Raw genomic sequence first — 21,689 nt, forward strand, 5'->3', positions numbered from 1 at the left:
AGCTTTAAAACTGGATTGCTCTGTTCAAGGAGCTCACAAATGCAGATTCAGCCCTCCATCAGTTGACCCAGGGCAAATAGCAGAGGTGGCAGTACAGAGTAGAAGCTGAGCAAAGTTACCTGCTGGCCATCTCAATGGCATCCTTATTGGGTGGGGGGATGAGAAAGCAGACCGATGGCACCATCGCCTCATTCCCTGTGGGGCTGATTACTTTCCACTTGGTCCTTTGTGAATTATCTTCCAGCACACATTCATCATTCTTGCAAATAGTGATCTGAAGAGACAAATTTACAAGTTATTGCTAGTGGATAAATCAATAACCTATTATTACTTGGAGCCTGATCCCAAGGCTATGAATTCTTTAAGAAAAAATCATTTTGGAAATCTGTCATCACTAAGAGTTCTTGATTCTGACAAAAAGATGACACATAAAAATACATAACACAGGAAAGGTTGTGGACATCAAATAAATCAAGGAAGCAAGTGTTTATTAAATGCCTGTTATATGTCAAGAAACTCGGTATATCAGGGGTAAAAAGAGACTGTAAGACCTCCAAGAGCCATCTCTGCATCCATAACCATTAGGGTAAAAATTAAAGGGCCATCAATACAACTTTGCTTCTGTGATACTTCCTCCTCTTCCCTTACTGTCATCCCACCCGAATCCCTGAAAATGTTTAAGCATTTGGAGTCAATAATTCTCTCCTGGGAAACAAGAAACCAGCAGCATTATCCTTATTTTACAGACAGAAATATTGAGACAGAAAAGTACAGAAAAGTTCATTCTTTTGTGTAACAAATATTTGAGCCCACTACATGTCTGAAAGTATGCTAGGCCACTAGAGACAAAAATGGTAAAATGGCAAGCTGACAAACATTGTCTGTATTCCACAAATTCTGGTGGGGTATATAGTTACAATATTGTGTGACAAATGAATTTACCAGGGGATGAATACATGGAAGGGACTTGAGTCTTGGTTAGAGAAATAAAAAAAAAAAAATTACTCTGTCCTTGAAGCCACATTAAGGAATTTAGACTTTCTAAACAGAAATGGGGAATTACTGTAGGACTTTAGCAGGGGAGTGACGTTTTTTGTAAAAGATTGTGCTGGTGGTAAGACAAAGAATGCACTGAATGCGGAGGCTGATGAAATGATCCAAATAAAAGAAATTATGGTGTAACTTAGGGCAGCAGCAGCACAGACAGAAAGAAATATATCTAAGAGATATTTATTTACAAATTAGTGTTGACTTGGTAATCTTACTAGCTATGGGGTTAAGAGGGAGAAGTCAAGGATATCTCTCAGATGCTACAAAGTATCATTTCTGTCACTATTTTGGCAACTGGGTAGACGGCGATGCCAATCACAGAGGCAGGGAGCAGATCAAGATTGTGGAGGTGAAGCTTATTTTTTTTTTTAATGATAAAGATTTGAGCATGTTTAAGTTCTAATTTTTAAAAACTCTATCATTTGATTTTTCCTTATTATAATAAGCATAACTTAAGGCTTCCATTCTCCCTTCCTTCCGTCCAGAGTCAGAGGTACCCTTTTTGCCTCCTTACCTCGATCTGCCGATAGTCACAGATGGCCTTTACAGAAATGGTGCTCTTTAGCATGTGGTCAGGACTGCGTGGCTTTAGCTGAACAATGGTTTTTGATCTTCCAACAAGACTGGCAACGGAACTCTTGGACTGTATAAGCTGCTCCTTCTCATCCTACAAAATGAGAAGAAAATCCAAAGGACATTAATGTTGTTACTCAGGGTGACTAAGTCAACAAAGAAAACTGAATGCTCCACTCCCTCAGAGAATGCCATTTCTCATAGGGATCCTTGATGGAGCCATCTTAGAATCACAAAGATAAAGAAAAAGAGAGAATATTTCTCGTTTTCTACCAAGTACTTTTGGACTCAAAATTTGCAGCTTTCTCCCTGTGCCCTTTCAATGAACCATAAAGCCGCATGCAAAATAAAAAAATAAATAAAACAAAGAACTTCTAGCTGTTAAATACAGCTATAAAGCTAACAAAGGATTTTCCCAAATCAGATTCAGAGAACATGGATGTTAAAAACAATAACGATGTTGTTATTGTTTTACTATTATTCAATTTCTCACTGGTAGAAGCCAGTTATTGCCTTCTGCTTAGGGAAAGCTAGAGTTATACGCTTTAAAGTTTTTGTTTTTTTTTTTTTAAATTATATCTCCCAAGCTCTACCACAAATGTTTTACTTTCTTCAATTGAATCAAACTTTCTACAAAAAGATCTTATTTCTTCAACCAACAGTCTACAAACCATACTGTCAGTGAAGGCATGACAAATGATTTAGAGTTTACTTTTTAGTATCTTGCTATGCCACAGTCATGTAAATTTGATTGTTTTGAAAAGCAATGCCATGCAAAATTGAAACTCTCAAGTCTCTGCAAACCCAATTGTGTAAAAACTAACGAACCTCTTGTCAAAAAAATTGGTAGCAATCTACTACCAATTCCATTAGAGTAAAAGATTAACCAGGATGTTTCAAGCCCATTTTGAGGTATAAAAACTCCCCAGAAGAGGGCTTTCTTAGGATGGAAGTAGATGTAATGAGAGTAAAGAGTTAATAATGTTAAGAAATGCCATTAAAGAATTAAGAATATATAAGTAAAGAAAAAGAAATGCTTAAATAAACTACCTGTGCCTGTCCCCGGGAGCATGATTGGAAGAAATACAACTTTAACTTATTAGTTAAGAAAGAGGAATGGAATATATCAGGGAGACAGCCACATTGTTCCATACTTGAGAGCTGATCTACCCGTGTCATTGTCCTTGCAATAAAGATGTCAATTTCTGTCTAACCCACAGCCAAACATCTCAAACTCCAGAGACCAAGTGCTCAGCGTGGTAAAAGTTCTGAAAGAACCAGAAGCCAGGACAGATGCTCCAGAACCTGACGGACAAGCTGAGGACAAGCTGAGGAGCAGACCCAGGTGACTCCATGCCCCGATGACGCCGCCAACCCGATGCCCCTGACCTGGAGAGGAGGGAACAGAGCAGCAACCCTCGAGAAGAGAAGATATGACAACAATTGCAGAGAAGTTACCCTATGACAGGAAGGTATTCTGTGGGAGGGAGGAGATAATAGCCAAGGATTATTATATTCCTCCTTCATATTTCAAGGACCTCCAAGAGACAGACATTCTAGAGACAACATCTGAAAAGTCAGGTTTTTACCCTTCATTCCAAATTAATTAACAGGTTATTTGCCCAGGTGAAACACTGAATGTAAACCCATTCATAGGTTTACAATACTTGAAAGTGTAAAAAACAAACAAAAAAACTAATGTTCACAAATGCCCAAATCTCCACCCATGAAAAAATGACACTGTTTTGAATTATTCTGGTTCTCTTATTTATAATATTTTATTGAAATGTGAAAATCCTCTAGCTTCTCATAAAATATAATTCCTCAGGAAATATAATTCTCTATTACACACATATTTCTATCTCAATTTGAGATGTACCTTGAGCCCTGTCTTGGCAACTCTATATAATATACATTCAATAATGTAAGTAGTCCCGTTGCTGATTTCATTACCAGCACTCTTGAAGGAATAATTCATTGGAGAAAATAAATATAAAATTGATTTGGATTAAATACTAGATGATACTATTTTTAAAAAGTAAATATTGCTACATATATATACTGGATACTACTGCATTACATCTAAATAAGATTTTAATGTTGTCCTCAATTAAAATAAATTTTCTAGTACTTCATCATTACCAAAAGAAAATTGCCAAGGAGGAAAAATTTGGCTAAGGTCTAGTTCATTGGAGTTTTTTTGTTTTGTTTTAATTCTCTTTGCATGAGAGAGTAAAAAAGAATTTGATATCAGTTAATCCCTTTTAACCCTATTTTTCATGCTCTACACTTCATCTTTGGCTCCCGCTATTGAATTAAAATAGATAAGAACAATGCAAAAGAAGCATGAGAAACACGAGGGGGAGATGAAGAGGCCTTTATTTCAATAACATACCCAAAGGAATCTTATTAGCAACTTCTCTAAAGAAAGAAGGGAAAAAAGGAAAAAGAACAAATAGATTAAATTCTATCTGCATGTGACCCAAACATTATAACAACAACCCACTGCCCTGGAGCTTTCAAGGATATAAACAGCAGCCGCTGACAGTATTTACTCTGTTTCTCAGAGTATGTTTCTGTAATCATCCCACTGATACGACACCCACCATGGAGTCCTGAAGCAAGTCCTCAAGGCGGGATAAGCTGGTGTTATGGTCACAGGAATATTTTCGTTTGATGGAGTCTTGGAGGTTCCTCAAGAATGACTCCAGGTCTCGTGCATCACTGAAGAACTGTGGGGATAGAAGGGTGGGGCGCCTTGTGCTCAATATGTCACAACACCAAGATCTTAACTGAGCAAGAACAATCTTACTGTGCAGAGCTGAGCAAAGCTGATCACTCTCTCCTGGATTAGTGATGGTTCATTACAAAGGCCACAGAAGTATAAACTGGAGATTTTATAATGCTATGACCGGGAAATGTTAGCGGTAATGAGTTCAAAGGCTACTGAACTCTGTGGGAAAGTCAGTCTGTTTCAGCCCCTCAGAAATCACTGCTGGTTCCTCCAGACTTCTGGCTAGTGACAGCATTTGGCTGTGAGGTGTATCTTACAGAAGTCTAGTGGTAGAGTGATTAAATGTTTCAATTCATTGATAGGATTACACTGATACGGTTATTTAATTTAGGACAAAACCAAATAGAGATAATAGCTTATTTCCTCCTCCCGCCCTCACCTGAAAACAAGTAGTATAATCTTCATGCTGTGACAGATTGTAGGAAAAAAATGGTCCTGATATTTTACAGCTCTTCTTATCAAGAAATGGAGTTTATTTCTCTTCGTTGAAGCTGGGCATGGCCACATGACTTTTTTTGGCCACTGACACATTAATAAACGTGACAACGCAGAAACAAGTACACTGGGGCTTACTTTCTCTTATTGCTATGGAACACAGGCACTGTAGGAAGAAGCCTAAGATAGCCTATTGGATGTTACATACTTGTATATAGATGTACCCTACATACCCCAACCAACTGTCAGCCATGACAGTGATGCCATTTGGGACCAACTAGCCCCCAGCCTGCCTGTCAGCTGCCTGCAGCCATGCTTAAGCCAGGCAAGATGAAAAAAACCACTCAGCTGAGCCCAGCCCAAATTGTCAACCCGCAGACTCATGAGCTAACTAAATGATTATTGTATTAAGGAACTAAATTTTGGGGTGGTGGTTTATACAATAGAAGCTAACTGATGTAGATGAGTTTTTAACCTCACCTTTCCCATGCATATGCATGTACACACACATACACACACACACACACACACAATTTTTTGCCGGAATGAAAACAAATATTCTTCTCCTCTCTGATGCACACACATGTACACACAGACATGCACACAGACACAAACACAAAGTCCACATACCTGAAAGTAAGCAGTATTTTCTTTCACATGCTGCTCAACACACAAGCACAGCTGCTTCATCCACTGCAACTGGGACTGGACAGCGGCACTATAAGCCTGCAACAATCAAGCACACACACAGAAGGGCATGAATTTAACAGATCCAATGTATATGTGCAATGCTCTCTTTTAAGTACAACTCTGCTAATGATGGAGAGGCCAACAGAAGATTAGTGGAAATACTTGACTAGCACCTGCTCAATGCTTCCCTAAGAGGCTTGCTTTTAGCCAACATGGATTTGTTAGAAGGGGTTACACAGAAAAGGCCTTTTCCACACATGGTTACAACCAAATGATCTGGCCAATCAAAACCCAAGCATAAATAAATCCTTCCTGCATTACTCCACCGTCTCTCTTCTCCACACAAAGAAACAACACCAAGAGGCAGAATCTGTCTAGTTATTTGAAAAATTATGATCCAATTCACTTTTCCCATGAAGTTAGAAGTTAATATCTATTCTTGTTTCTTGTAGTATTCTCTTTAGACCATCAAACTGTTTGCGGTCTTTTGGGGGCTGGGAAGAAAAGGGAGAAAACCCAAGACAAGTGATCCTGACACTTCCTCTAGCTCTTTCAGCAGAACAAAGCCTGTGATCTGAATACTTTTATAACATCCACCTCTGAGCACTTGACCCTCACATATTCTCAAGTCACATACCTCCACAGTCTGCTTGGCTGGATGGTTCTCAAGTGAGAGCAGCTCTGCTGTATCTTGTAGAGACCGAAACACATCCTGTTTCTCCTCTAGTTCCATTATCAACTCCTGAAAATTGAATTCAGTTTTATGCAATCAGTGCTATTAAGGGAAGAGCAGCAATAAAGAAAAGACTGTGTTCTCTGCCCTACTTTAAAAAAGCCTACAGCTTTTTGGCTACTGGATTAGTGCCAAAATGAGATGTATAAACAGTACATGCCAGAAGATTTCAGAGAAGAGCAAAAATGCTGGAATTACTGGAGAATGATTCACAAAGGATATGGGACTCACACCAGACCTGAGAAAGTGGGGGAACACAGATGAGCACTGGAAGCAGTAAAAAGAGATAACTTGGCTAGCATGGCTAGTTCGTGTCAACACCCACCTAACATAGCACCTGATACACCAGTGGATCTGTATCATTGACTGGCTGGCTTTGCTCAGACTATTCCCTTAGCCTGCAGTGCCCTCCTCTGGCTCTAAATTCTATTAACATTATGGACCCAATTTAGATGTCAGCTCTTCTGTGAAGCTGGGTACTGAGACTTACTATTATATCTGACCCCTTCTCCTTGATGCTTTCCAAGCAGTTTCTTTATATCACTACCACAGCCTAATTTCCGTTCTCATACAGACTGGTTATTGTATTATTGGACCTAGCTTTTCTTCTTTTCTTCAGAAGGATCATATGCCACTCTCTAATCAGGAGAAGCTTATTTTTCCTTTTTAAAAATCAAACTCTAAATTAATTGAATTAAAGTATCTAAAGTATGTGTTAGTAAAAAAAAGTTTCCTTTTGTGTAAGGTTTACAAAATGTTTAAAAATCCTGAGATGTAGAAATACTAAAAGGAGCAATACTAACTCTCCTTACTTGTATACATCTTTCACTGAAACAAATACAAAGCATTGTCCTATAGTCCAATGTTGAATTTTCCTTCCCATTTACAAATGAAGAGATTGAAACCAAAAGATTATTACATGAATTTAAGAGAATTCAGCATTTGTGAGAAGAGTATACCTCAGTTAAAAAATACTAAGCCCTATACCAAGTCCTTTGCTATTTTAGCTTATTAAATCTTACTCAATCTTTTACACAACTCTTTGAAGTAGTACTATTATCTCATTTTACAGAGGTCAAAGGAGATTAAATGACTTGCGCAAGATCACAGAACTAGCAAATGGAAGACTAAGATTTTGAAGTTAGGTCTGTCTCACTCCAAAGCCTGTGATCTTAACCACAAAACTATATTGCTTCTGACATGACTCAACTTGCAGGCTGCTGCTCTATCCACCCAAGACGCTGCCTTTCTAAATGCATTCTACATAAATTCTAGGGCTCGATTTCCCTCTCTTCATGTATACTTCTCACATGTACAGATGCATTAAGTAGGGTCTCTATTTCTATCCAGCAGAATGCAAATCCAGAAACCTAAGCTCTCAGCAGACTAGCTCTTCTGTCTCCTTCTGTTGCTATTACATAAATATGACAGGCCTGTTGTGCTAGACTCACAGAGAAGTAATTTCTCTTGGCTGAGATATTGGGATTGTTGTCACTCCAATCATATGCTAGTTCTTCCTCCTCCTTCTCATTCAACCAAATCAACTCAGCTGTAGCTCTGGAGACGAATTTATGCAGGCTCTGAAGGTGCCTCATCCGGAAGCTAGAAGTTTCCTAGACAAAGCAAGGAATACAAGGTTAGACTACCAACCTCTGATCTATAGCAGATAGTACATTTAACATCAAAGCAACGAATAACTCAGGAAATAAATTTAGCCTTGCTTTTTAATCTCTGGGTGGTTCTTCATGGACTTAAATTTAGTACAAGTTTGGTATAAAACTCCCAGAGCCCCTGTCAATCCTAGCTCGAAGTCAGAACCCACCAGGACTTGTGGGGCTCTCTGGAAAAAGAATGATCTTGGGTCTGTCCTACTCTGGACAATCTGGAAAGACAGGAATGAAGAACAACAGATAGAAGTCCCCTCCCTATCGATCTGAGACTTTTAGTTTTGGTGTCTCAAAGCACATATAGCCACTGCTTTGATGAAGCATGATGGATGGGATAAGCTCTACTTACCTACAGTTTGCTGAGGCAGTAGTTTCTGATCCATTAAAAAAATGTTATAATACATATGAACAACTGCATAGTAAATGACATAATCTAATAAACAGAAAAACAAAACAGGGCCAAACCAAGAACTTTCTAAAGTAGGGAAAAGAATTGTTTGGACAAAACCAGATTCTTCATGAACAGATTGTAAAAGAGTTAATGAAACTTACCTTCAACTTACAATACTGTGTCTCCAGCTTTCCAAGAGTTTCAACATAACTAGTATGAAAATTTTGGGACATTTTTCCCTGATAAGAAAGGAATGAAATAAGAATACATTAAAAAAAAAAAAAAAAAAAAAAGGGTAAGTACTAGGAATACCAGGTGCTGTAGACATTAAAAAAAAAAAAAGAGTAAGTAAACTATACTTATGGTATGGTTTCAACTATGTAAATGCTATGTCTGCGCATGGGTAAAGATTGGTTACTCTAGGGAAAACAAAACAAAACGAAAGATGCTTAGACAAAAAATCTCTTGTCTATTTTACAGCTGAGAGCAGCACTAAGTGAGGAATAAAATTTAGTACTTAAATTAGACTTAAGTTCAGCACGATGAATACAACCAACAAACCTCACTATCATGTACTTCTGGGAGGTTACTAAGTAATTCTGGGAGGTTACTAAGCAAAGCCTATGCCTGATGATTACCAAACCACTCAATTGCTATTTTGAAAGGGAAAGTTGAAATAAAAAATGAGAAGGTAGAATGAGTGAGGGAGAAGAGAGACTGTATAGTTTCTCTATATCAGCTCTCTACTGCAGACAGAAGAAGTGGAAAGAGCATCACTTTTGGAGCAGAGGTCCTGAGTTTGAAAACTGCATCCACTACTTAATAATTTTGACCGTAGCTTTCAGTATTACTTTTCAGTGCATACTGTTATGATTACCCACGCCACCCCACTCTCCATAATGGATTCTGACTGCCACATACCTCATACAACCTGGCCTCTTTGACACTTAAGCCCAGTTCTTCGACACTGGTGTGAATGTGCTGCTGTGTTTCCAGCTGCAGCTCCACACTAGGCAGGTCATTGCCCCACTCTGCTCGCTCCAGTTTCATCTGAGAAAGAAAAAATACAAATATGATAATTTGCTGCTAAGTTGGCAGAAGAAGAAAATCGTCAGAATCAATGTTTAGACAAGGGGGCTTGGGGTAGAGGACTAGGCAAAAGGACATTTTAACCATCTCCATCACGGCCTCTTACATGAAAATATGCCATAATCACCCCAAGAAGCTGGGGACTAAATCCCAACAGCTATAGCAACAGAGGCAGCCTTTCGCTGCTACATTATGGGAATATATTCCTAAATTTACCAACTAGAAAGGTGTTTTCATTTCCTTTTATGGAGTCTCTTCATTTCACAATTGGGATGAATATAAAATATCTGAAAATATTAAGCTTCATTCATGGCATCAACTGTTGGCCAACAAATTTTAAAACATTAGCTTGCCTTTGAATGTTTTTATTTATTGGTACATGGGGAATCCATTATCAGGAGATGGGAAGAATTTTTCTTTATTTGCATTTTTTTTTTTTTTTTTTAGGCGAGGCAACCCTTGGTTGACCTCACAGATTGCAAGGACCTTGTCAGCTTACAATCTCTTTTTTATTTTTTATGCCTACAGCACCTGGTCTTCCTAGGTGGTCTCCCATCCAAGTACTAACCAGGCCCAACCCTGCTTTGCTTCCAAGATCAGACGGGATTGGGCTTGTTCAGGGTAGCATGGCCGTAGACAGGGAAGAATTTCAAAGAAAACAAAAGGGTTAGAAAAGTAGGACAATATTGAACTTGAACCATTATCTTAGAATACGTGTAAATAGTTCTCCTAAGGGATATAAAGTACAGCATGGGGAAAACAGTCAATAATATTATAATAACTATGCATGGTATCAGATGGGTACTAGGCTTGTTGGAGTGATCACTTCATAAGTTACATAAATGTCTGATCACTATGCTGTATACCTGAAGCTAATATATTATATGTCAACTGTAACTGAAAAATAAATTTTAAAAAGTAGTGCCGTATTGTGAAACACAGCAGCCTTGCTTAAATGTAAGAGCTAAGGCCAAAACAAAAAGTGAAGAATAAGCTTCTCTGCCAGTGAGGAAATTTCAGAAAAGATAACTAAGATTTATAGACTCTGCAACTTCTCCCACAAGCCACCATTTAGAGCACAGTTAGCTGAAGGGTACAGATTCTCTAAGGGCTTCAAATTAGAAAAGCCTAAACTATTTGGTGTGAGATTTTGAAGATTTGAACTAATCCTATCCATTTAAAATTTGAGAAGAAAGGTGTCTGGGTCATAGACAGCATCAATAAGTGAGGGAGTCTATACAAGCAGCGTAGAGCAACTTGGTCCCCTTAGACAAGTTGCTGGACCCAGTAAATCTTAGCATGCTGTATAAGCATTTGGAACATACACACACCTGCATTTCTTCTACCCAAGACAGTAGTTCATACACAAATCGGAGATTGCCTTCATCTTCAGAGGACGAGATAGACACAAGTTCAGCCCTAGTCATGGGCTTTCGGAACCAGGAGGTAGAAGAAGAATGGGTTCCCTTGGTCAAGGGTTCCGCCTTCAGATGAGTAGTGGTTAAAGTAGAGGGTGGAACCAATTCAAGTGAAGTGAAATGGCCCTTCCGATACAAGTTTGTGCATTCTAGACGCAAGGTGACTAGCTCATCCTGCAGACGCATGACCCTGAAATGGAAGAGAAAGAAGGAAGAGACTTAAATTTGTAACATACTTTTTAAAATAAAACCTTCCTTATCCATTTGACAAGGATGAGGTAAAAATAAAAATGAGATCATATCAGGAAACATGTTTTGTGAAAGAAAAAGTGTTATATGAATGCAAGGCGGTATTATTAATATCTTCATTGTTTAGAGTTGCCTTTGAGACAAATACCAAGTTATAGTGTTAACTGGAGGGAAGCAAATCAACATCAGTTTATATAACTCCTAGATGGTAGATGTGGGCCTTAGTCTTGGCTCTGTACAAACTATGTGACTTTGATGATTCTCATCCCCTCTGTAGGTTTGGGTTTCCTCCTCTATAAAATGATACATTGGATCACCAGTAGCTCTAAACAAGATGTGGTACCAGACCCTTGCAGGTCACTTGGAAATAAGTAGGAAGTGATGCCACAATGACTGGGAAATCCTGCAAGTACTTAGTGGGCGGGGCCTGCAAAAAAGGAAACTGTCTTCCACCATGAGAGTTTTCCCGCCAAAATACCTGTAGTAGCCCCACTGAGGCATTGGCCTCTAAGTTTCAAGTTACAAGATTTAGTACCTGATTCTTGACCCATGAATCTCAGCAGTAAGTAAACCTTCCTTTTGAGTCCCATGTTCCTCACCTAAAAGCCAGCTCTTCTAGCTGATAATAATTCTCATCCCGTAGGATCTGGAGATCCACCTGCAGCTGCCTGATAAGACCTTCGCATTCCTGAATGTACATGATGACATCTGACTCGCACTGTACTGGTTGTCCTGATTCCAGGTGAGCAGCATCCTGAGAAAGAGAGAATAAGAGTAGGAAAGTCCCATTGCTCCCACCCACTAGGACCCGAGGAAGCCAAGGGGCCCACTGCAATTCCAATAGTAAGGAATTAACACAGCTGGATTCCTCAATGGTTAACTTCGATCATTAGAGCCCAGGGTGAGAAGTGGAAAACATATGACATAAGAAGTGAAACAAAACAGAGGCTTACGGCCTGCAGTGTATTCTTAGCTAGTGTCAATTTTTCTTCACAGTTCAAAGCACCATTCTGGATTTTGTTTGCAATCTGTAGCAGCAATTCCAGCCTAAAATAAGATCAGAAAACCACAGTCAAGTTATGGCCCAGTAAGTTATGTCAGATCTCCTTCAGGCTCTGGACCCACCTCTCTACAGCTGGTCGAAGTGATTTCTCTCGCTCCAGCATTTCAATGATGAGCTTTCCCCACTCTTCTTCTACATCATTAGGGTGATAACCTTGAGGCAGTTTAATTCGGCCGAATTCAATCCACACCTGAAAAACCCAGAGATACCCTTTTAGTCCAATACACAGCCATGCCCTCGGGCCCTAGTTTTAATTTATTCTTCTCATATTACTTCTTGCTTCTTTACCCAGCCATTCAGCAGTTCCCCTGCCGCCACCCCCGCCAACGTCTAATAAGAGAAAACAACGGAACATTTAGCAGTACCTCACCTTGAGGTGAGAGCAAAATAATCACCTCTAAAATGCAAGGACTACCTGCTCTAAATCCGTCCATTTCTTCAACATTTTACATAACTCTCGATAACTACCATTCTGAAAAGGTCAAATGCCTATCTCCACAGCTTCAAATTCTCTAGGAATCACAATGTGAATGGGACTCTCTTCCTCTGCCCCCCACCCAATTCTTGCTTCTCAGAGGGAAATTAGCTTCCCTCTGAGAAACAAGAAAACTCATCCACAAAACTCAAGATTTCTGAATAAATGTATGCCATTTTTCGATCGGCCCTTTAAAAAATACAGATGGTTGCTACTACCCCTTTATCGCAAGTTTTCAAGACCAGCCTGAGAGTGATGCTAGATTTGTCACCCTGAGAATACTGCTGTGAATGCAGGATGGAAAGAGGATGCAGGGGCTCTAACAAAAGCAACAACAGGGCAACCAGCAAACCTCAAATCTCAGCAAAAGATAAGCTTTCTTACCTCTAATAATTTATATAATTCCTCAATTCTTCCTTTTTCTCTCTCCTTGGCCAGAATTTCTGTTTCTTTGAAGTGTATATACTGGTTATAAAGTGCCTACAAAATTAATATTTGGTAAATGAATGAATAAATGAATGAATGTATACAAGCAACCTGACCCAATTTTTTATACCATCTCACCCAGAAACCAGCAGCAACAAGCTCTGAGACTTACTCCCTAGAAAGAATTTATAAAAAACAATTTAAGTCCATGACTTTACCTTTAGTTCAACAGGGTTCTGGGGAAAAGTTTTATCTGACATCAGTATTGTATGCTGCTTGATCCAGGGAATGAGGGAGTCCACTCGGCTTTGGTATTCTTGCCACTTGGAGTCTACTTCCTATTGCCAAAAGGTAAATATCACACACTTTCTGATTAGTGGTATATAAAACGACCACAGGAGAAAGTAGCTCAAGCCATCCTAAACCACATAAAATCCTTCCCCTCTAATTGCCTACCCAGCTGCTCAGTTTAATGCTCAGAGTCCCAGTTTCAAAGCTCCTCCCTCAAGGGCTCTCAAGATGGGATTCAATTTCCTGATACCTAGATTAGTGTAGGCTGGATGCTACAAAATTAACAATATTTAGACTCATTCCCAGGGACCACAGACAATGACCATATATAAAGACCATGGTGTGGGTTCGGGCTGCTCTGTATAAAACCGCTCTGGAACACAGTCTATATGAATAGATAGATAGATAGATAGATAGATAGATAGATAGACAGACAGATAGACAGATGGATGTACATGTATATACATAATATACATGTACATCTATCTATCTATATATGTATATACGTATATATATGTACATATATGTGTGTGTGTGTGTGTGAGAACTCTGTTATTTTTACAATTTAAAATGATTCTGTAAGAAAAGATTTTTCAAATGAAAGTGAATAAAATGAGTGCTTAAGAAGCATGGTCTAATCAATACATTCTAACCAAACAAATCGAAGTCAGAAAGTATCTTAAGAATGTGTTCTTTTACCATAGCATTGATCCCTTCTCCACCCTCAGGGACTTTAGGGAAGGCATCATAAATTGAAGACACATAAGTGATCACAGACTTTTCATCTGGAGATGGCACATCCACATCTGAGAGAGAAAGGGTAAGACATTTCTTAGAACCTGCCAGAAGGAACAGTGAATATATGCTACATACATACAACTTCAGTCGACTCTTACCTTCTGCATCCAGTAGTCGAGTGACCCCCAGTCTTTCTGCCACTTCGAAAGCCTGTTCCAGATTCTCTCGGTTACTCTGGATTTGTACCCTCTCCATGTCTACCAGATCAGGTCTGTAAAAGTTCACCAAGGTACATGAAAGACCACCATCTACACACCACACACCAAGTCCGCACAAAGAAAACCTCTTAAAAGTACCCAGAGCTGAAAAACACTCATTGAGTTAGAGAGAAAGCAAGAGATTTAGAAAGGTACTAATCCCACTTTTAATTATAGCCCAGAAGCCCAGTGCTCCCTAATTCTAACCTTACACAACAGTAGCCTTGTTGGATTTCATGGAAAAGGTATCCCAGTACAGAATGAAAATTGGGGCATATGTATGACCACTAAGAGTGCACTAATTTTGATTTGTCATTCAAAATTCCTGTCTTCCTCACTAATCTCACTCTAGTCACCTGCTATTTCTCAGCCACTCCAAGCAAGCCCCAGCTTCAGGCCCTTTACACTTGCTATTTCCTCTAAATAAACACTCCCTCACGGCTCTGCTCCAGAGTCCTCATCAGAGAGGCCATCTCCAGCTACCCTGTCCAAAATACCACAACCCCATGACTCTCCACCCCTCCACTGCACTTACCACTGAATGACAGCATATATTTGTGCATTGCCTAATAAATAAATAAGCTCCATGAGAGCAATAATTTTTGTTGTTTGGTTCACTGCTATTTGAGCCCAGTGCCTAGAATACTAGGAGTTCAATACATATTCCTTTTTTTTAATGAATAAAATGAATCAGATTCTTGATTCTTGGTTCAGGAGGAAAAGTGACATTAAAACTAACTACAAACAGATGAAAAGAAGCCCCTCCAGGCACACTGAAATTCTACTGTATTTACCTGTATCGGTGAATAAGGGCATTAAACATCTTCCCATCACTCCAGCAGGAGGAAAAGTTGGTGCATTTGATTCCTGTGTAACCAGCTGTCACCTTCTGGGTCCACAGGAGCAGCTTTTCCTTGGCTGACATGTCCCCTGACTCTCCGCTAATGTAGATGTCAGAGATCTGCCAAAAGACAGGACACAGAATAACCTTCTCTTCTTCATACACTACAGTTCTGAGAAGAGGGAGATCCAAGGCTGGCAGCACTTCAGATGACAACCCTGACATATATTCACTCTCTTTGGTTAGTCAAAGAAATGCAAATTAAAACCAGGAGAGGTCACTTTTTCACCTATAAATTAGAAGTTGTGTATTTTTTTTTTTTTAATGATACTACTCAGTATTGGAGAGAATATTTAACATTGGATGTTCTCATGCACTGCCACTGGTGAGAATATAAATGATGGCAGCTTTGAATGAAAAATCTTAAAATATACATACACTTAATAGAAAACCATCAGAGACATGTGCAAATTTTATCAAAATATGATAAACATTAGAGCAGAAAGTTATAGAGCTTAAACTCTAAGAAGGGATTGATTAATCACATATTATATAGTATATACACATGGTAGAATTCTTTGTAGCACTTAAAAAGATGTTAAAAAATTTTAATGACATAGAAAAATGATCACCATATTTTATGAAAAGAAAAATACAAAACAATATATATAGTAACACTGATTTTATATAAACAATATATATTTAACTATACATACATATATATGTATAATGTATGTAATAGATGTATATATGTATACGAGTATAAACACAGGAAATACACCAAACTAGTAATCATAGTTATCTCTAAGTCATAACATTATAGGTGATTTATATTTTCCAAATTTTCTATATCATGTGCATTTTTATAAAAAGAAAAAAGTTATTTTAAGAACTTCCCAAAATCTATCATAGGACCAACTTTGAGAGATGACAGTGTGGGAGAGAAGAAAGTATATGCCTTTGATTCCACACACACCTGAGTCTGAATCTCAAACCCAAACTCAAACTCAAGCTAGACCTCAGTTATAAAACTGGGAAAGTGAGAAAAACACCTATTACTTTTTCAGGACTGCTGTGATCATCAATGAGGTTACACACAGTAAGGCACCTAGCCCAAACACAGGGCTGTACTCAACAAAGTGTCCCTGTTGCTCTTTCTTGTGCAGATGATGGTCTTCCTTTAATTTTTACTTGTCTAACTTCCACGGCACTAATACAGCCTGTATCATCATTTAATTAAATGTTATCTTGCATTATTGACTATTATTTCATATATTTCATTTTATCTCTTCAAGACTGTAGGTTTCCTGGGGAGTTGACACCAAATCTTAATATTCGGAACCATCTAAAATTGAATAGCAGCCTCCATTAGGAAGAGCTCCTTCACACAGGACATGTTCAAGCAGAAGCTGGGTCGTGGAAGAAATCACCTCCGGCTCTGAGACTCAGTGATCACAGTCCTTCCAAGTATCGCTCATTGCATCTAGCATTGTGCTGGTCATATGGTGAATGCTTAACATGTTTTCACTAATAATATCTTGGTTTATAAATAATAAAAATAAACAAATGTATTTTGGGGTTAGGTCCACTTAGAACCCTGAGACACATTACTTTTACGACAGCAAACTTACTTAACAAATTCAAAGCAGCATGTATAATCAAACAAATTTGGGCTAATATTAATAATGGTTGTCTCCCTTGGAGACAATTTTCTTTTTCTTTTTTTCAGACTTTAAATAAAAAGTAAGCATATCTTACTTTTATAATGAAAACTATAAAATCATTTTGTCAATAAAAAAAGCATAAGCCTTTGGATCAGACAGATATGCATTTGAAAGGAGGGATTTACTAAGAAATGACCTCAGGCAAACTACTTAAGCCTCTTGCACTCCATCTTCCCCATATTTAAAGCAGAATAATGACCTTCTGTTAGGGTCACTATAAGGATTAAATAAGGTGATGCAGGTAAAGTGCCTGGTGAATATGTATTTCCTTCCCATAATAATAAAACAGCATGCCTAGCACAGTTTTGGGGCTGGGTGATTTGGGCAGGGAAGGCAGTGCATGTCAACAGAACAGCTGTCTCTCAGTTGTTTCCATCGGGTACAGCACTGTGAAAGTAATAGCCTCCCTGGTGGCCAGTAAAAGGGACAATCACCAATAAGGCACTTCTGAGTCTCTGAGTGAGTATTAAATTTACAAACTCACCTCATAATAGGTTAGATTCAATATCAGCAGAAGACACTGTAAAATCAGAAAAAACAGGGCCAGGAACTTCTACTAATACTTTATTTAGTGTAAAAGAAAGCTGCAGACTAAGAATTCTTACTAAGAGGTCGAAGAAAGACAGAACAAAAAAGTATGGGTAGCCTGCATGGAGTCCAGAAAAAGGAAATCAGTATGTGTTTCCTCTAAGACTGTGTGAGAGATAAATGGTGACCTAACCAGCTCATTCCAGGATTCTTGTTCCCTTGACAGGTACATTTCTGCAGGAGAAATCAAGCTGCCAAACTCTGATGATGCCAGCTAGTAATATCATCCTGCAAATCTCTTCTCTACCCACTACCTCTCTGCTTTGACTCCATGTTCACCTGACAACCTCCAGATTATTACCTGCTTCCCATATCATACCCTAAAGCAACAAAACGCACTGAGTGGCTGATTCAGATACTGTTATCACTTGGCAGTTAAAATTCATATTGTAAATTAGTAAATTTAAATCAATGTCTAACAAGTATGATCGCTGTAAAGTCAATCCCCTAAAACTCAATCTACTCTGAGTACACTGGGGGTAGGGACGGGGAAGAGCTATAGAGTTGCAAAGCTGAGGATCCAACCATGGATAATAGTGTCCAAGCCATCATCCTGTGAGTACAGGGAAAACAGCCCAACCCTAGTACCAATTCTGTTGCAGTTCTCCTTAACATTTCCAGCTGCTTGTTTCAATGGCTAGATACCAACCACCACTGACATATCCCAGTACTTTGACTGTAGCCACTTCACATACATATTAAGGCTAAACATGTATGTGAAGCAAACAGGAGATTTGTTGAACTAAACAGATAGAACTTGAATAAGCCAAATGAAATCTGAATGTTTATGTTTTTTACCCCAAAAAGAAATTCCGGTTAATTAATTGACATTGTTATGTCCAGTGCAAGCACGCTATCTCTGATGGTATTGCCTACCTGCAAATCACAGTATCTTTGTATGTTGCACTGAAAATGGTTCAATGAATACCTTTACTTCAGATTTTCCACACAGAGAAGTGTTTGGATCTCTCAAGGGGGAAAAAAAATATCCTGTTTGAATTAGGGCCCTGCCTAGACTGTGAACTGGATGAGAAAAATGGGATTATCGTCACAATCACCTCAGTAATTAAATTTGGCTTTTGTCCATGTCTTCAGTTAATACTCACATATGATATGCACAGTGCGATCCTTTGGAATACACAGAAGCTTTTACCTTAATCTTTCAAATGCAGAAACCCAGTTTTAGTGTCAGGGAGCTTTCCCCTTCATCTAGATTTGTAATGGAAAGCTATTTCGAGAGGGAGAAAAGCCTCAATACCATTCCAGAGACATGTACATCTACCTGAATTCTCTTTCAACCTACACTTATCAGGGCTTGACTCATTCCTTTTCTGAAGCATATCTAGAAACTTACTGTGTTCTTAGTAATTCAATAAGCATTTACTGAACAACACTTCATCTGTGCTTATTAACGCAATTCCAGGCACCATGGAGAACAAAAAAAGTCAAACATCATTTATTCATTCGGCTGTTATTTCTTGAGTAACCACTAATGTTCTAGGACCTGTGTTTAACTTCTTGGTATCTCAAGATAAAAGTACATCCTTGAGCCTCAAGCTCAAGAAATTTAGTAGAGGAGATAATGTGTTATACAGAGACTAATGCTGTGACAGAGGTAAGTAACCCAAACAATGCCAAGGAACTTCTCTGAGATAACAACATCTATGCTTAGTTTTAAGATGTAAGTAGAAGTGAGCCAGGTGAAAAGGGGAAACAGAAAAATAGACATGGTTACCCTGTAAGAACTTATTTAAGACATGTCGTACTGGCTAAAATAAGGCAGTCCCCAAATTTTCCCAAATGACAACAGATGGATGAGAGAGCGGAATGGAGGAAGGGAAGTGTGGTCCTCTTGAATACATAAACTTATAGAAATTTATTTATACATATACACATATTTAAAATTAAGCAGCATATCTAATGCAATAATTTACTATTAATGCCTCTTCTATTTTTACATTTCATAAAACCATGTTATTCAAATTCTGCAGCTTTGACATCAATAAAACTACTTAAAAAAATAAAACTATAGTTTAAGTAAATACTCTAGAAAACATCCTCTACATTTCTTTTTAAGATTTCTGAGATTTGACAGTACTTTTCTGAATCCATGCAGTCACTAGAAATTTTACCCTCAACCATAAGAATCCAGTTGCATAACATTGCGTTAGTCTTTTATTCATTCTGTTGGTATTTATTTATGATTTCCATAATATAAAACACACATAGCAAGTGGTTACAAGTGATATGAGTGATTTTTTAAAAGTTTTTTGAAAATATGATTAAGACATATACAATTACATTCAACATTTCAAATTAGGTTATAGTCCCAAGAACAATAACTAAAATTTTCTTAGATTTTTGGACTCTCTTTTTTGTTTAACCAATTATGTCAGCTGATCTCTACAAAAATTGATATAAATTGAAATAGCAGATGGTGACCCAAATTCATTCATCCTTTTGATGAACTGACTATAGTTTCACCGAGAGCCCAATAACAAGAAAGACTTTATAAAAAGTCAAATACAAAGAGATTCCCTTTTTTCTGAAGGCTAATTTCTAGGGGAGGAGGGGATCTTACCTTATATTTAGTCATATGTGGTAGATCACACGAAAGAGTTATATGTAACTTAAGGCCCCCAGAGAATAACAGTGATATAGTAAATAGTAATGTCCAAAAGAGGATCAACAGAATGAAAAATCAGTATGGCTAGAGTGATAAAAAATATTTCTAAAGAAGTATGAGTTAAACTCATACTTGAAGGGTACTATAGGATAGACAAAAAAAAAAAAAAAAAAAAAAGGTAGAAAGTAGATGCAAAAATTAGAAGTTGAAATAAATTGAAAAAGGAATAGTAGATGGTTAAGGGGTTGACCTATTAAAAAGGAAGGTTCAAATTGGGGACTGATATAGGAGAGAAGATTCGATTACGGAGGGGTTGGAATACCAGGCTGAGGAGTTTGGACATTGTCTATGTAAGTCTCAGGGAATGAGACTAGATGTAATTAATAAATAGATCTTGATTTCTAGCTGACCTCAACCAACTACAGAGAAGGTATGAGACTGAAAACTTTCACTCAAGAAGCAGATGAGAGCACAGAGCAATAGTTCATTACAAATGCTTGGCTAGAAGTACCTAATAACAGCTTTGTTTCACCAACATTAGAATTAGGTAAAGGTCAGGGGTATTCCTTTCAATAGTATTCCAATCAGAATCTTGGAGGTCTCTCGAGGGAATATAATTAGAATGGAAATCCTAGGGCATAGAATATGGGTATTTTTCAGTTCTACTAAGTAGTGTCAAACTATTTTCCAAATAACAGTACAATTTATACCTCTACTCACAAGGTATGAAGAGGTTTTCTGCCACTCTACATCCTTACCTACACTAGGTATTCCCAAACTTTTCATTTTCTGCCAATACGATGAGTGTTAAAAGTATCTTATTGTTGTTCAGATTTCTATATCTTTGATTACTAGTGAGAAAGAAGCATGTATATGAGGCATTTTTGGTTTCCTTTTTTGTGAGCTGCTTATTCCTGGGCTTTGCCCTATTTTTCTACTAGGGCATATTTCTTTTTCTTATTTGTAGTGATTCTTTAAATAATATTATTAATAATTAACATTTCTTGTGCTTTACTTGTATTAACTCATGTAATTCTCACAGCAACCCTGCAAAGTATATACTATTCTTAACCTCAGTTTACAAATGAGAAAATTATATCACAGAGAAGTTAAGTAACTTGCCCCAAGGTAACACTGCTAATGAATAGTTGAGCGGAATTCAAACTCAGCCAAGTTGGCTCCACTTTCTTAACCATTACTCCTATACTACATTTCCTATATTCTGGATATTAGCCCTTTTTTGGTATATGCATCATATAATAATTTTACATTATTTTTCTTAACTGTCCATCTGAAATGAAAAATTTCAAATATATACAAAAAAAGACAGAATGGTATAATGAACTCCTATGTACCCAACACCCATTTCCAACTACTATTAACTCATAGCTCAACTTATTTCATCTGCACTCCACCTACTTCACCCTTCTCCTATTATTATGAAGCAAATTCCACATATATCATTTCTTTCATAAACACTTCAGTATGTATCTCTAAAAGATAAGGACTATTTTTAACATAACCACACCACACCACTGTTATACCTAAAAAAAAAAAAAAAAAAAAAAAAA

The 21,689-nt window shown here is 37.9% G+C and overlaps 1 protein-coding gene and 1 non-coding gene across 2 annotated transcripts in view; both read right to left on the bottom strand.

Annotated features, from left to right (window-relative positions):
- MACF1 (microtubule-actin crosslinking factor 1) overlaps positions 1-21,689 on the bottom strand; it is a 208,887-nt gene that overhangs the window by 136,152 nt on the left and 51,046 nt on the right. Inside the window, exons 6-22 of the mRNA XM_025041357.1 lie at positions 15,134-15,300; positions 14,241-14,353; positions 14,044-14,150; positions 13,272-13,391; positions 13,012-13,107; positions 12,215-12,342; positions 12,043-12,136; positions 11,689-11,843; positions 10,754-11,030; positions 9,255-9,383; positions 8,495-8,572; positions 7,727-7,888; positions 6,180-6,284; positions 5,483-5,578; positions 4,230-4,355; positions 1,565-1,717; positions 120-274 (exon numbers count right to left, since the gene is read on the bottom strand). Of these exons, the coding sequence (XP_024897125.1) occupies positions 120-274; positions 1,565-1,717; positions 4,230-4,355; positions 5,483-5,578; positions 6,180-6,284; positions 7,727-7,888; positions 8,495-8,572; positions 9,255-9,383; positions 10,754-11,030; positions 11,689-11,843; positions 12,043-12,136; positions 12,215-12,342; positions 13,012-13,107; positions 13,272-13,391; positions 14,044-14,150; positions 14,241-14,353; positions 15,134-15,300 (2,261 nt within the window). The remainder of the gene's footprint in view (positions 1-119; positions 275-1,564; positions 1,718-4,229; positions 4,356-5,482; positions 5,579-6,179; positions 6,285-7,726; positions 7,889-8,494; positions 8,573-9,254; positions 9,384-10,753; positions 11,031-11,688; positions 11,844-12,042; positions 12,137-12,214; positions 12,343-13,011; positions 13,108-13,271; positions 13,392-14,043; positions 14,151-14,240; positions 14,354-15,133; positions 15,301-21,689) is intronic.
- On the bottom strand, positions 9,942-10,060 carry LOC112472962. Its single transcript, XR_003043872.1, has one exon. It is a non-coding gene; the product is annotated as a 5S ribosomal RNA (ribosomal RNA).

This window comes from Pteropus alecto, unplaced genomic scaffold, assembly GCF_000325575.1.
Source record: "Pteropus alecto unplaced genomic scaffold, ASM32557v1 scaffold39, whole genome shotgun sequence".
Taxonomy (NCBI): domain Eukaryota; kingdom Metazoa; phylum Chordata; class Mammalia; order Chiroptera; family Pteropodidae; genus Pteropus; species Pteropus alecto.